Here is a 12,849-nt window from a genome sequence, read left to right on the forward strand (position 1 = left end):
ACATTTTTCTTATTTTTCTGCACAAATGATCAGTTGGACAAGCAAGTGCAGATACATGCAGGTTATTTTGCTAGGCATATACAAATCCCAGTATGTACAAGCATAATGTTAACCTGTACATGCACTTGAATAATATGGTCTGTAACAACAGCAAAACTCACAAATTGCTACACTGAAAACTCTGTTAAGAAAAAAAAAAAAAAGTTCAAAACCAGAGGCTTTTCCTAGACAATGCAACTTACTGCAGAGAAAAGAATGGAGAAGTCACATGATGTATATTTTTAAGTGAATATTACATATCCATTTGCCACATCACCTTGTAAAGTAGTCTTTCTGTGAAAGAATCATAGCTGGGCTAGAGCAGTCAAACTGAAAGCTATCTCCACGATAAATAACTCTAATTAATTCCAAAACAATTATACCACCTTGGCAGTTGCCATACCTGATAATCTTTGGGACTGAAAGCTGTGACTGGCACTGTTCTGTATTCCACCAGAACTGTTCCAAGAAGGCCTTGTGCACGAACTACCAGTAATCTGACGTGTCCAGCTTCTTCTTTAATAGTAATATGGGGCACAGAAGAGGCTGGAAGAATCATTTTATCACCTGGCTGAGGAGGTGGCCCCACAGAGAACTGGAGCAGACCTGGAAGACAAGAATTACTACTTACATGGCTTTTCATAACAAATTTTAAAGATGATAAACAATTTAAATAAAGTGATTGATAACATATCTTGTGATGGTTCTGAAATTAAAAACCACATATACCAGTATACCCTTAAGCCTCAATCACACTATTTCCAGAGATGTGCTGTGTGCCTTACCCTCTCTCACTGATATTCTTGTCAGTCTTGATAAAAGGCACAGCACAATAATAAAACCTTCTCTTCCCAAAAGAGCCTCACAGGCCACGGTTTTGCGTATTTACTGGTACAAGACATATGGAGAAATGACTCTCATTGTCAGGAATTCTCATTTGATGAAAAACCTGGACAGGATCAACTACATGCAGAGCCTTTATTTGCCCTCACAAGAGAATCATTGCTTGTTTGGTCAGGGAAGATTTGAGGCCTTTTTGTAAAATTATAAAAGAAAACTAATTCAGTATTCATTCATGTATATAAACAATGAATTAATTCAAGTTAGATAAAGTGGAATATATGAGATTGCTTCCTCAACTATTACAACCAAGCAAAGTTTTCATCTGACTGGAAAGAACTACACAATAATCTGAAACAAAGCTGTATAATTCCCATCATTGTTACCGTATGGGTGGTCACTGGCTTTGATGCTGATATCAGTAGTTTCCTTTTCTGGATCTATACTTGCTCCACTGGTAGGAGTTGAACCTAGTTTCCCATCTCCAGACACTGCAGAGACTAATGTCACACGGAAATATTCATTTAACTCCGGAATGTCATCATCAATAACATGCAAATTTAACACCTAGAGAAGGACCAAATCATGGAGAAATCAAACCATGCAACATTCTTTGATTAGTCAGTCAGCTGTATCTGCTGTATAGTTCTGAAAGCAAAGGACACTATTTTTGCTCTCCACATAAATTCAACTAATTTCTAAGATAACATTTTATGTCTAGAATATGCTTTCCAAAAACAATGCTTCCAAGCTACTGGAAATGGAAGGCATATTTTCTGAATTGTTTCAAACTACATAAATAAGTGATAATAAATACTTGTTTGGTTGGTTTTGTATATCTTCACAAAAGCAGAGTTTAATTTCCATGTACTGAACATGAAATATCTGATAAATTTTAAAATCTTTTTGAAATTATGCTTATGAAGAGACATTACAGTGATTAATCCAATTTAGAGAGCAAATAAATTGAGCTTATTATACCACCTGACACTTTGACCTGCAGATCATACGATTTACTAACATAACCTTGCTCTAAACACGCTAACACATTCACTTCAGAAAATTCCATCTTTCTTTATGTTTCGATATGGTCGGACAAACATATAGAAAACATTTAAGTAGCTGATCATATTTAGAGGCATGGTAATGAGTAGATTACAAATGTCAGTTGAAAGTCCCTTAGGATATCCCACCTGAAGAGCAGCTTGCTACCAGCCCGTTTCTTAGAGCCATGCACATTAGCTCCTCTGTATGTATGCAGTAAATTGGACCAGTAAGCTGTGTAGCAAGAGCCTACATCAGCCATTTTCTGCCACTAGATAGAGTAATGTGGGCCTCGTCTATGTTGCCATGCTAGAAAAGCTTTGGAAATTTCTGCTATATATGATTGTATGAAATGCAGTGATATCATTTCACAGAGAAATAAAGCTGAATGAACAAACTATTATAACATGAATGAACTATTTTCAGATACCACACGCTTTTGCCAGTCATTACATTATCCAGATTCACAGTTCTAGTGAAGTCACTGGGATCCCTGCAAATGACTTCAGCGAATTTGAGTCCACATTGACTTCTGCAGCCTGATATAAGTGAAACTGAGGATGGTATTTTCTACTCACAATTCATCCTTATTATACAAACAATAATAGAAAGTGTATGTTGTTTCTACAGTACTGTGGTCCCGCACCACTTCTTCAAATAAATTTAACAATTCTGTGCTGTACATCAGGATTGAATTCATTGAAACAGATTATTTTTATTTCTATTTCTAGCACACGCTGTTTATTACCACAGAATTTTAATCATAGGACAGCCCACGTTGGATGGGACATCAAAAGATGAAGTTCAATGTTTCATGGAAAAAAAAAAAATAGATGAAATAATCCAGCACCATGTTCAACTGCATCTTAAGCACCCCCGGTGATGGGAATTCTACCATAGAACCATACATTGGTTTGGGCTGGAAGGGACCTTAAAGCCCACCCAGCGCCACCCCCTGCCATGGGCAGGGACACCTCCCCCCAGCCCAGGCTGCCCTCAGCCCCATCCAGCCTGGCCTTGGGCTCTGCCAGGGATGGGGCAGCCGCAGCTCCTCTGGGCAGCCTGGGCCTGGGCCTCACCGCCCTCTGAGGGAAGAATTTCCTCCTTCGCCCCCTCCCTCGCCCTGCTGCCCACGCTGCTGTTGGTGCAGCCCAGGGTACGGGTGGCTTTCTGGGCTGCAAGCACACATTGCCGGCTCATGTCGAGCTTCTCATCAACCACCACGCCCAGGTCCTTCCCCCCCCAAGGGGTGCTCTCAGTGCTTTCTCTGCCCAGCCTGTGTTTGTGCTTGGGATTGCCCTGGCCCAGATGCTGAGGTCGGGACAACCCGACCCTGTCCCTAAGGAAGTCGTTCCAGTAGTTGTAAAAAATTTCAAGACAAAACCTCTCCCACTCTATCTTTGTACTCTTTGCCCTCTGTCTTCTCCTGTGGTTTCTTGAGAAGAGAGAGCCTCTGTCAACTCTGGAGCTGCCCTTTAGGTACTGTAATAATGGGATCAAAGTCCCCTTCTAAAGGGTGAAAAGATCTAACCCCTTGAGTCTTTCCTTAGAGGACAGGTTCTCCAGCTCTTTGATCATCTTTCTGGCCCTCTTTTGGACCTCCAGTCTGCCCACATAATTTTTTAATTGTGGGCCTCTGTAGCTTTGAATTCCTACTCTTCAGTGTATCCTGGTATCCTGGTATTTCTTTTTTCTTTTTCTTTTTTTTTTTAAACTAATTCAGATAAGGAATTTCGTAAGACTTTTAGAAAGCTTTCTCAGAAGCAGCTAAAGCTTCCCTTATGTATCATTTCTCTTTCTCTCCCCCAACTCAGAGATGCAATTCTGATTACCAATTTCAGGTGTCTCTAAGGCCAGAATATTGAATAATTTCCTTATGTTCCAGTTGCTCGCACACTTTATGCAGAGGAATAGATTAAAGCAGACAGTAATCATTTCAGGGAGACTCAAAAACAGCTATTGTTACAAGAACACCTTTAATCTCCTGTTTCTGATTTTGAATTTAAAAGGAGACAGAACCTGGATAGCCTTGAGTGCAAGAACAGCAATGAATCTTACTATTGCCTATTTAATTGTTGTGGACATAAATTTGAGTTACAACACTCAGATCAAACCTGATCATTTTCCAATTTCGAAAGTACATGGACTATCTACACTTTTTAAAGTATATGTACACATACACATAAATACAGTTAATATTTTTTATGTATATGTACATATATCTAATATGTACATGCACACATGGTGACTTTTGAACTGACATATACACAGAGCTACAAATAACACTTTCTTGTTGTCAGGGATGGAAAAAAAGAAAGAAAGAAAATATATATATAACAAAAAAATAACAACATAAAATAACAAAATAAAAAATAATAATAAGAAAAGCCATGTGAAGTAAACACTCTCTAGTATGCAAACCAGCCAAGCACCCTCAGAAGGTATTTTCCAGGAGGTTTGTAAAGGACAGGATGAATTGTTAATAGGAAGGTAGGGTTTACCTCTGATCTCTGCCAAGGAACGAATGTGATAGTGCCACTGCTATTAGAAAAATCGGTAACAGAGTAATTAATGCCAGTGGAATCAACCTGTGAGATAATGTACTTTATATACACATAGTCTAGGGCTCCCCTTGTACGCTCCACAACACAGGATATAGTGGAACCTTCATCAGCAGTCTGGAAGAAAGCAAAAATTTGGAACGTTTATTACTGTCAAAGTAAATCAAGGCAATTTCATTAAATAACACGAAAATATTTAATGCCAGACAAATGTTCAAGTAAAAAATTGCTGTCATGTTACTTTCAGCTCTTTTGGAGTGTTAGGAAGCTGAAACTGACCTTGATGCCAATCAGAACAATCCTAGTGGAATCTGCAAAAGTCTGATGCCTCCCTGAGGACTATTAAGGTAACAAATAACAATACACTGCAGTTCGTCCTGGACACAACCCCTTTCCTAAAACTATGCGTCAGAGACAGAATCAATATGCTTGAAATGTACCTGTCGAAAGCAAATGAAACTATTGCTTTATAATAACGTCAATATTGTAATTTTCCTTAGCAATAATTTAAAGAAAGATTTGGATCAGCACTTTCTCTAACCAGACACACTATGGATAGAAATAAACTATACCATCATCATTCAGAAAAACAGATTTTTCTCTTCTACTGTCCTCCTTACAATTCTGTATCTTCACAGATAACATGACTTCTGCAGCGACAACTTCACATCTCTGGAATGAAGCTTTAATTGGTACTGACCTTCTATTTTAGAAAATAACGTTCATAAAATTAACATAGAAAATAATTTTATCTGAAAGTTATTGGAAAGGTTAAAGCTATCTTATGCATTAGATAAATTTCAGGGCTGCTTTGTAAGAAAGCATAGATACTGTGTGTGACTTCAGCTGCCTAGTAGACAGATATGCACAGTTAAACTACTGGTAAAAAAATGCTGTGTTCCTGCATCACCACTAAGAGCTCTAATACTTCCCTGGTGAAATGGACATATGATAGGTGCAAAACAATTACCGTGCCATATAATTATTTTTTTTCTTCATGGTTGGCTGATGATCTGTGGCATCACAGCGTATCAGAGGTACTTGAACCTGAAGGAATCTATTATCATAGCATATGGTAGGCACACAATAAGCAAACTGAACCAAACTGAAAACTAGTATCACTCAGGCAAGACAGTTATTTTAAAAACATCATAAGCACTTTGATTAAAAAAGAATGTAATTAAAGCTCATAAGAGTTCCCAAATGAAAACTATATTAAATTTTTTTTTCCACAAAATAATCCAATACCAGTAGAGATAGCTATCATGTTATTCCCCCTTATAATTGATTAAAGAAGTAAAGAATGATTTATGTTTATTTCAAGCCTCCTCAAAAAGTAGCAAGTTTACACTCTGCATATAGAATGGATACCACTGAAAAAAGATTTCATCTGTTAAAACTAAAACAACAAAAAAAACCACTACTAAATCAACCAACTGACATCAAACATATGCAAATTATAACTTAGTTTATGACAGCAAATGAAGGTGGAAAAATCCATAACACTTTGTCATTGCATGATCTCTAGTAAAATTATCTCAAACACATCATGTGACACAGAAAACTAAAATAAAAATCTTTGCAATAATCCATTCTCAAAAAAAAACCAGAGAATTAAATCTTACATTTTAACTGGTAACTCAAATGTAACAGAAGTGAAGGTAAAATATTTTTCTAGAAAAAAAAAATTAAGCCTTAGTCTTCAGTTTATATAGTAAACTAAATTTTCTTAACCATTTTTTTCTTTAGTTTTTTAAAATTATATAGTAAATCCCAGTGGAACTGAGGTTGTATTAACAGAACATATGCATCTCCAAATCCTAGGAAAACTTTGCTTAACCACAAAAGCAAACACTGCAAAATCTAGGGTTTGTTCAGGTCACTTGGTCCTGCCATTTAGCTTTCTGTGCCTGAAATATCACCTACAATTTCCATTATGACCACCTTACCTCAGGGATACATGCTCCAGTGAAGCCAAATAAACCATTAGCATTATCACTTTTCTGTATTCTTAATCTTGCTGTGGTGTTTTCTTGTGAAATTCGAGCTCCACCACGCACAGAAATGAGCTTTAGTATGAATAATTCTTCTCCTTCTTCCTCTTTGTCATCCTTTGCAGACACGATGAATGATTTATTGGTCTCTCCTTGCCAATACTCCAAATACCCAGAGACAGGGTGGACATCACTTTTTGCAGGAGTTGCATGAAGTTCATAGATCTCTGCTCGTGTCAACTTACGCTCATAAAGCCTTACATCCTGCATTAACCCTGTGTACCTACTGCTGCCGTTGATTCCTGCTCCAATTCTTACTATTCCTGGACCTGAGAAGGAAATTATAATTTTTTCTCATGTTATTGTATTTGTATGAAACAGTCAGCAACTGACTACCTGTTTTTCTTAAAAACCAATGGTAAACTGTTCATTGTCCCTGGATGAGGAATCATATTGATCTTGAGATCCAAAATCAGGAGGTTCCTTGAGCCTCATCTCAATGTTACAGGTAAGTCCTCACAGGCCAAACAATTCCATCCTATGCTGTCCAAGTTTTTCATCCTATTAGTTCTAGCAGCACATTATCATCATCCCTCATTTTTATAAGTCTTAGAGACTTGAGGCTCCCTCTTTCCTCCACAGATTTTCAGAGCAGAACTGCAACCCCTTTTAGCCCTTGTTTTGCTGAACAAATCCTACTTTGTTTCCCTCTGCTAGGGCAGCTGATCCATTCTGATGATACTCATGATTACTGCATTAACCCTTCTGGACATCCATTTCATCCACCACACTGTAATTCCATGCAAATTCCAAACTCTTTTTACAACAGCATTTATATTTCTCTGTCTCCAAACTATAGGATCACAGCTGCCTCATATTCATTCCTACTCTATCCTATTCTGTGCCATGCTATGCTCTTGTGCTAAAACACACACATCAGCTGTTTTCAGTTGCCTTTCAGAAAACGAAAGAAAACAAACAAACAAAAAAAGCTGTGCTCTTCAGTGTATTGTCATACATATGACACTGAGTGGCAGTTGTAGAGATGAGCAACCACAGGAACTGATAAAAGTCCCAGGGCACAAAGTGGAGGATGCTGAGAAAAACTGGGCTGCTATGCACACCACTGTGTATTACCCAACATTCAACGGAGAGAGATGACATACTTGCCTTACTATTGCATTATCCCCAGACACACGCCATCCCCACTAATAAAGAAAATTTACAGCACAGACATATCCTTCTAGCAATAAAAGCATAATTGCATTTCACATATATTTGTTCTAGAAACCGAGGGAGGGAAAAAAAAAAAACCTCTCAGCCTCTCAGCTTAGCTACAGTACTGCAAGTGTGATGGAAATTACTAATTGCAGAAGTACTATTCTTTTTACAAATGGAAAATTTGATTTCTTAAACTTCAACCTGGAATTTTAAAAGCAGAAATAAAATAGTACACCATACAATTAATAGTCCTCTACTCTCACTCAACATCGCAGCAGTTTGAATTTTTTAGAACATTCACACAATTTCCATAGGCTTTCTGAAAATCCTCAAAGAATTCTTATCCATTCCTTTCAATTAACTTAACAGATATAATCATTTCAGTGTATTTCTTCCACCTTTGAAGTGGCTAGACTATGCATTTCAGAGCTTTATATATGGAGAAAAATAGCAAAGGCTCACCATCAAGAATTGCTTCTCCTTTTAGACTCTTCATTCCTCCCAGAACTAGAATTCCATCAACGTAAAATTCAATTATACTTTCATCCAGAGTAATCAGAACGTGAAGCCAAGTATTCTCATCCAGGTATTTCATGACTGATGTTTTAGCCATGTATGTCATATTGGACCCTAATGCTGTATAATGAAGCACTACAGAAACATGAGAATCATTTGTCTGAATTTTCACACCATAATATAAAGTCCCATTATCGTTATCCTTTTCAACTATATAGCCATCTGTACTGACATTAGGAATTAACCAAGCTGAAAATGTAAAATTGGTTACTGCATTATTTCCATTGTATGGGTATTCAGGACCGATAATGCCAAATGCATCCTCTTTTCCACTGAAATACAGAGCGTCTGTTCCACTGTGATGGCGCCTCATGTGGGGCTGTGATTGTACTGAGCTTGGGAATGATCCAAGCAACAAGAAATCTACCATTGATGGCAGTCCAGCTTGGAAGGTACTAGACAGTATTTCCCAACCTAGTCGGACAACACCAAAGGTGCCTTGCTGTCTCCAGATGGTGAAGTCCGTAATATAGGAAAGGTCATCTTCAGAAAGAGTATCTTCCACTATCTCTCTGTCCTGGCTCTCTGGATCTATAACAAACACTCCAAAAGGGTCATCATTGAAAGGGATCATGACAGTTACAGTAGGACTGGTTTCAGATAACTGACCACCAGGACCAGGAGACCCACCTGCGTAATAGAAGTTAGAGTAAAAGTTAATGATTAAACAACACACTCAGAAAAAAGTTTCAAAGTACTTTTTTTTTTTTTTAATAAAACAAGTTTCTAAAAAAACCTCAAACCCTCCTTTAAGATCCTCTGGACTTATAGCAAATGATCTAACTTGAAAATTACATAGGTTAATTGTATTATTCTTAAAACACTGTGCTGATGTAATTTCAGTAGAAAACAAACCCACATGCTATTTTTCAGCTGTAAAACACACAGATGTCTTTCAGGTGAAACATGACAAGGTCCATCTTTTCTTAATTAGCCAATAAGGTAGGTTACCTTTGATTCGTTTGATAAGCATGGGGGCCAAATTCAATTCTTGTATTGCTCAAAGACTTACAGGAATAGAGAATGGCAAAATCTTGCCTGTTGCCTCTGATACAGAAGTACATACACCTTGCAGAAACAGTAACCAGTTGTGTGTTAAAACTGCTGCCCAGTCCTGGTGTTAGTCATCTATCTTTGCACAGTAAGAATTCATGATATGAAGATCATGTTGTGAATGGAGAATCTCCGTGTTCAAAGTGTACAGTGATCTACCTGTTATAAGCAGGAAATCTTTTGTACATCCGTATGGACTTCACTTACAGGAAAGGCCAACACACATTTTCACTTGTATCAGAGCACAGAAGACCATGAATAGTACTAAAGTGGAATTAATCCAGATTAGGAAATGTGTCCAGTAGCAATTTAAAGTTGTAATTTAAGTCATGTGAAGTGGTAACTACAAGTATTTTACCTCCTCTAGGGAAACAAACAAACAAAAAAGCAACCTCTATTATGGTAGACACACATAACCTTTAATACCTTTGTTATTTCTTTGTTAGTATCTTTGTTTTATATTTTGTGCATGGAGATCTATGTATCTGAAATTCAGAACTCTTGGTTTTTGAAATGAAACTTCTGAACTTTAAGAAGTTTAATTTCAAAAACCAAGAGGCATCCCTTTTAAAGTTCAGATCACCAAAATGTGTTTAACAGTAATTCGGGAACTGAGTAACTCTCTATATATGGAAATCAAGATTAAATGAAAAATAAGACCTAAAACCTTACCAGAAAAGCATAGGATATCAAGACATGATTCAAAGCAATGCTCTTTCTAGTGTTGGTTTCTTTTTGATTGATTAAACATAACTCTTTTCTACCAGATATGAAGGAAATGGTGATATGGAAGACAATACCTGAAGCATTCACCAACTTTAGAATGTAAAATTCATTGAATTCAGGAATTCTATCTGAAATGGCACGTAGTGTTATTGACTTCGACCTTTCACCATCCATGAAGCACACAGTCCCATAAGTTTCATAGAATTCTTCTCCTGGCTTCAGTGCAGAGTTATTATCAAACAACTGCCAGGTCAAAGAAACATTGCCGAAGTGTCCTCTGTGTCTCAAAATCCTGTTCAGTGATACAGAAAGAATGAGAGTCCTGGCAGGCATGCATCAGCGTTGAGTAGAAAAGGAAAATGTGGAGACTCCTTTTACTGTAATCTTCCTTACAGTAAGAAGTAATATACTATGTAATATAAAGTAAAATGCTAATATACTACAACTGTTCCATGAAGCCTTCCTTTTAAAGGCAACCACTTTTGCAGTACAATTCTACTCCCGGAATACGTACTTTAGAAAACAGAAGTAGCATACGCAGGTCCATGCAGAATACTACTGTGAAGCTACACATCACTGTGTCTTGTAATTCCAATTTATAATAATAAATATGAATGCATAATAGTTCAGAAAGTTAACATTAAAAATTAATATACTTGGACACTCTTAGACAGGAAAGAGAATCATCTACATTTAACCACAAACGTTTCTCCTTTCAGTCATCAAGTCTACTTAAACTTTTTCTTACACTTGTATTAAATTAGAATTACATTCTACGGCTTTCAGAAATCTACTGTTATTTGTGATTAAGAACGTAGTAAATGAAAAGATTTTTTTTTTTTTGGTAACTATCTGCTAACACAATTACACTAATTTCAAAAAGGCACTACAAATAAAAAGTGACCCATACAGTGCCTTTATTAAGAGTGCGCTTACATACAGGAAGTTTGCTTCTGTCGGTTTGCACGGTGACATAAAATGCCTTATAAATAGATTATATCAGGTTGAAGAATTAGTTCAGCTAAACTAGTCCAGCCACAGCAACACATTTATGTTGTTTCTGCTTCCAAAGGTTTTTCTTCTGTGGCGTTAACCAGGGTGCTCTATCCCAGCTGTGTAGCGCTGCTGCACTAACTCCAATTACCTCATTAAAACCTCTGTGTTTTCGGTGGTTTGGTTACATGCTACTTTGACCACTTTTTTATATGCTACACAACTGTCAAAGTAGTGACAGTATGGAAGAGACAGATCCCTAGTAAATATATTTTATCAATGATGACTGAGCAGGTTCCTCAGATGTTGGAGATCTTGGTATCCTATAATTCCATAAAGCACCTGTATATAAGCATGTTTACATCAAAACAATATTCTTAACACCACCAAATCCACAAAAATTATCCTGCAGATTAGACTATAAAGGACAAAAAAACAACAAAGCCCAAAACAGTGAACAGCACAACAACAAACACACAATGAACTTAATATCCTCTTTTCTTGAGACTATTCATATTTCAGATGTATTGACACAAGCATAAAGAACCAATTCACAGCCATAAGCATCTGCTTCAAGGCTTTAAAACAAACAGACAAAAAAAAAAGGATGATTTTTTAAATGCAAGAAGAACCTCTTCCCTAACTATTTGCACTATCGCATTTATTGTGACCTAACTTCTCTTTACAGCCTGTCTCAAGATTTCTTAACGAAAAATCATTTTTTCATCCAATTAAAACCCCATAGTAAATTTATGAAATGAATGTAACAAGGCGAGATGCCAAGTGCATTCAATTTTTAACCCTGCTAATTCTTCAATATATCATGGTGGCACAAAGGAAAATACTTTCAAAGGTCAGACTAATGAAGAGTGTCACATCCGGACTTTAAGTATAGATTTCAATCTGTAATTAACAGATAAAAGAAAAAAAAAAATACAAAAACAGAAAGAAAGAATACAGTAGTTTGCAGTTGAAAATTTCAAAGATGGGTACAAAAAGCCACCTAGTGCCACACAGTTTTATTTAGCTATTTGTTGAGTGGTTTTTTTTCTTTTTCTGTCAGCCTAGGTTATATTGTGCTCAATCATTCAGATTTTTCTGTATCTACAGGTTCCTGAGATTATAACAGAACATCAATGCTGAAGTCTTATTTAGTTACATTTCAACATGAGCTTCTGTGCACTTTTTAATATTTACTGTGTACTCCATAGTATTACAGGTGATGTCTTCAACACATTACAAATCATTTAATCCAAAATTTTGTAAAACTGTTTTTCTATAGTGCACTTCTATCAATGCACACTTGTGCATTTGATTTAATCAAAGTGCTATTTATAAAGTACCACATACACCAGTTCCAAAAGAGTGCAAAGATATTCTTTAAACGTTACTTACCAAAAAATGTTACTTTTGCCTTCTTCAACTGGCTTCTCTAAAGGTTCCAAAGAGAAAATTCCATTAGGATCATCATTTGCTTCAATAATAACTGTTGCCATTCCAGCCTTAAAGATAACTGTATCTCCTAAAAAAGAGGACAATTATTATTATTAAAATTGGAATCAGAAATGTAGGTAACTCTAAATCCAATTATGTTTTCTACTCACTACAATTGCTTTTATACAAAGAAAAGGACAATTATAAAAGTCAGTGAAAAACAGAATTTGAGGTATTCAGCAGCAGGCAAATCAGAGTAAAAGTATTTAAGTAGTGTACCATCCAGAGAGCAAGACGTAAGATTTTCAGGAAAAATGACATGAACTGAGAAGATGTGATTCTTACTACACAGTATCCTTGCATGTAGT

At 36.6% G+C, this 12,849-nt stretch overlaps 1 protein-coding gene across 1 annotated transcript in view; it reads right to left on the bottom strand.

The window, feature by feature from the left end:
* Positions 1-12,849, bottom strand: part of LOC308187047 (adhesion G-protein coupled receptor V1-like) — a gene marked incomplete at its 3' end in the record, with an annotated part of 144,508 nt that overhangs the window by 60,433 nt on the left and 71,226 nt on the right. Inside the window, exons 45-51 of the mRNA XM_080609204.1 lie at positions 12,443-12,569; positions 10,129-10,346; positions 8,162-8,905; positions 6,434-6,807; positions 4,425-4,601; positions 1,266-1,446; positions 443-645 (exon numbers count right to left, since the gene is read on the bottom strand). Coding sequence (XP_080465330.1) covers positions 443-645; positions 1,266-1,446; positions 4,425-4,601; positions 6,434-6,807; positions 8,162-8,905; positions 10,129-10,346; positions 12,443-12,569 — 2,024 coding nt within the window. The remainder of the gene's footprint in view (positions 1-442; positions 646-1,265; positions 1,447-4,424; positions 4,602-6,433; positions 6,808-8,161; positions 8,906-10,128; positions 10,347-12,442; positions 12,570-12,849) is intronic.

The sequence above is a fragment of the Anser brachyrhynchus genome (assembly GCF_964034855.1).
Source record: "Anser brachyrhynchus genome assembly, contig: SCAFFOLD_126, whole genome shotgun sequence".
In the NCBI taxonomy this organism is placed as follows: domain Eukaryota; kingdom Metazoa; phylum Chordata; class Aves; order Anseriformes; family Anatidae; genus Anser; species Anser brachyrhynchus.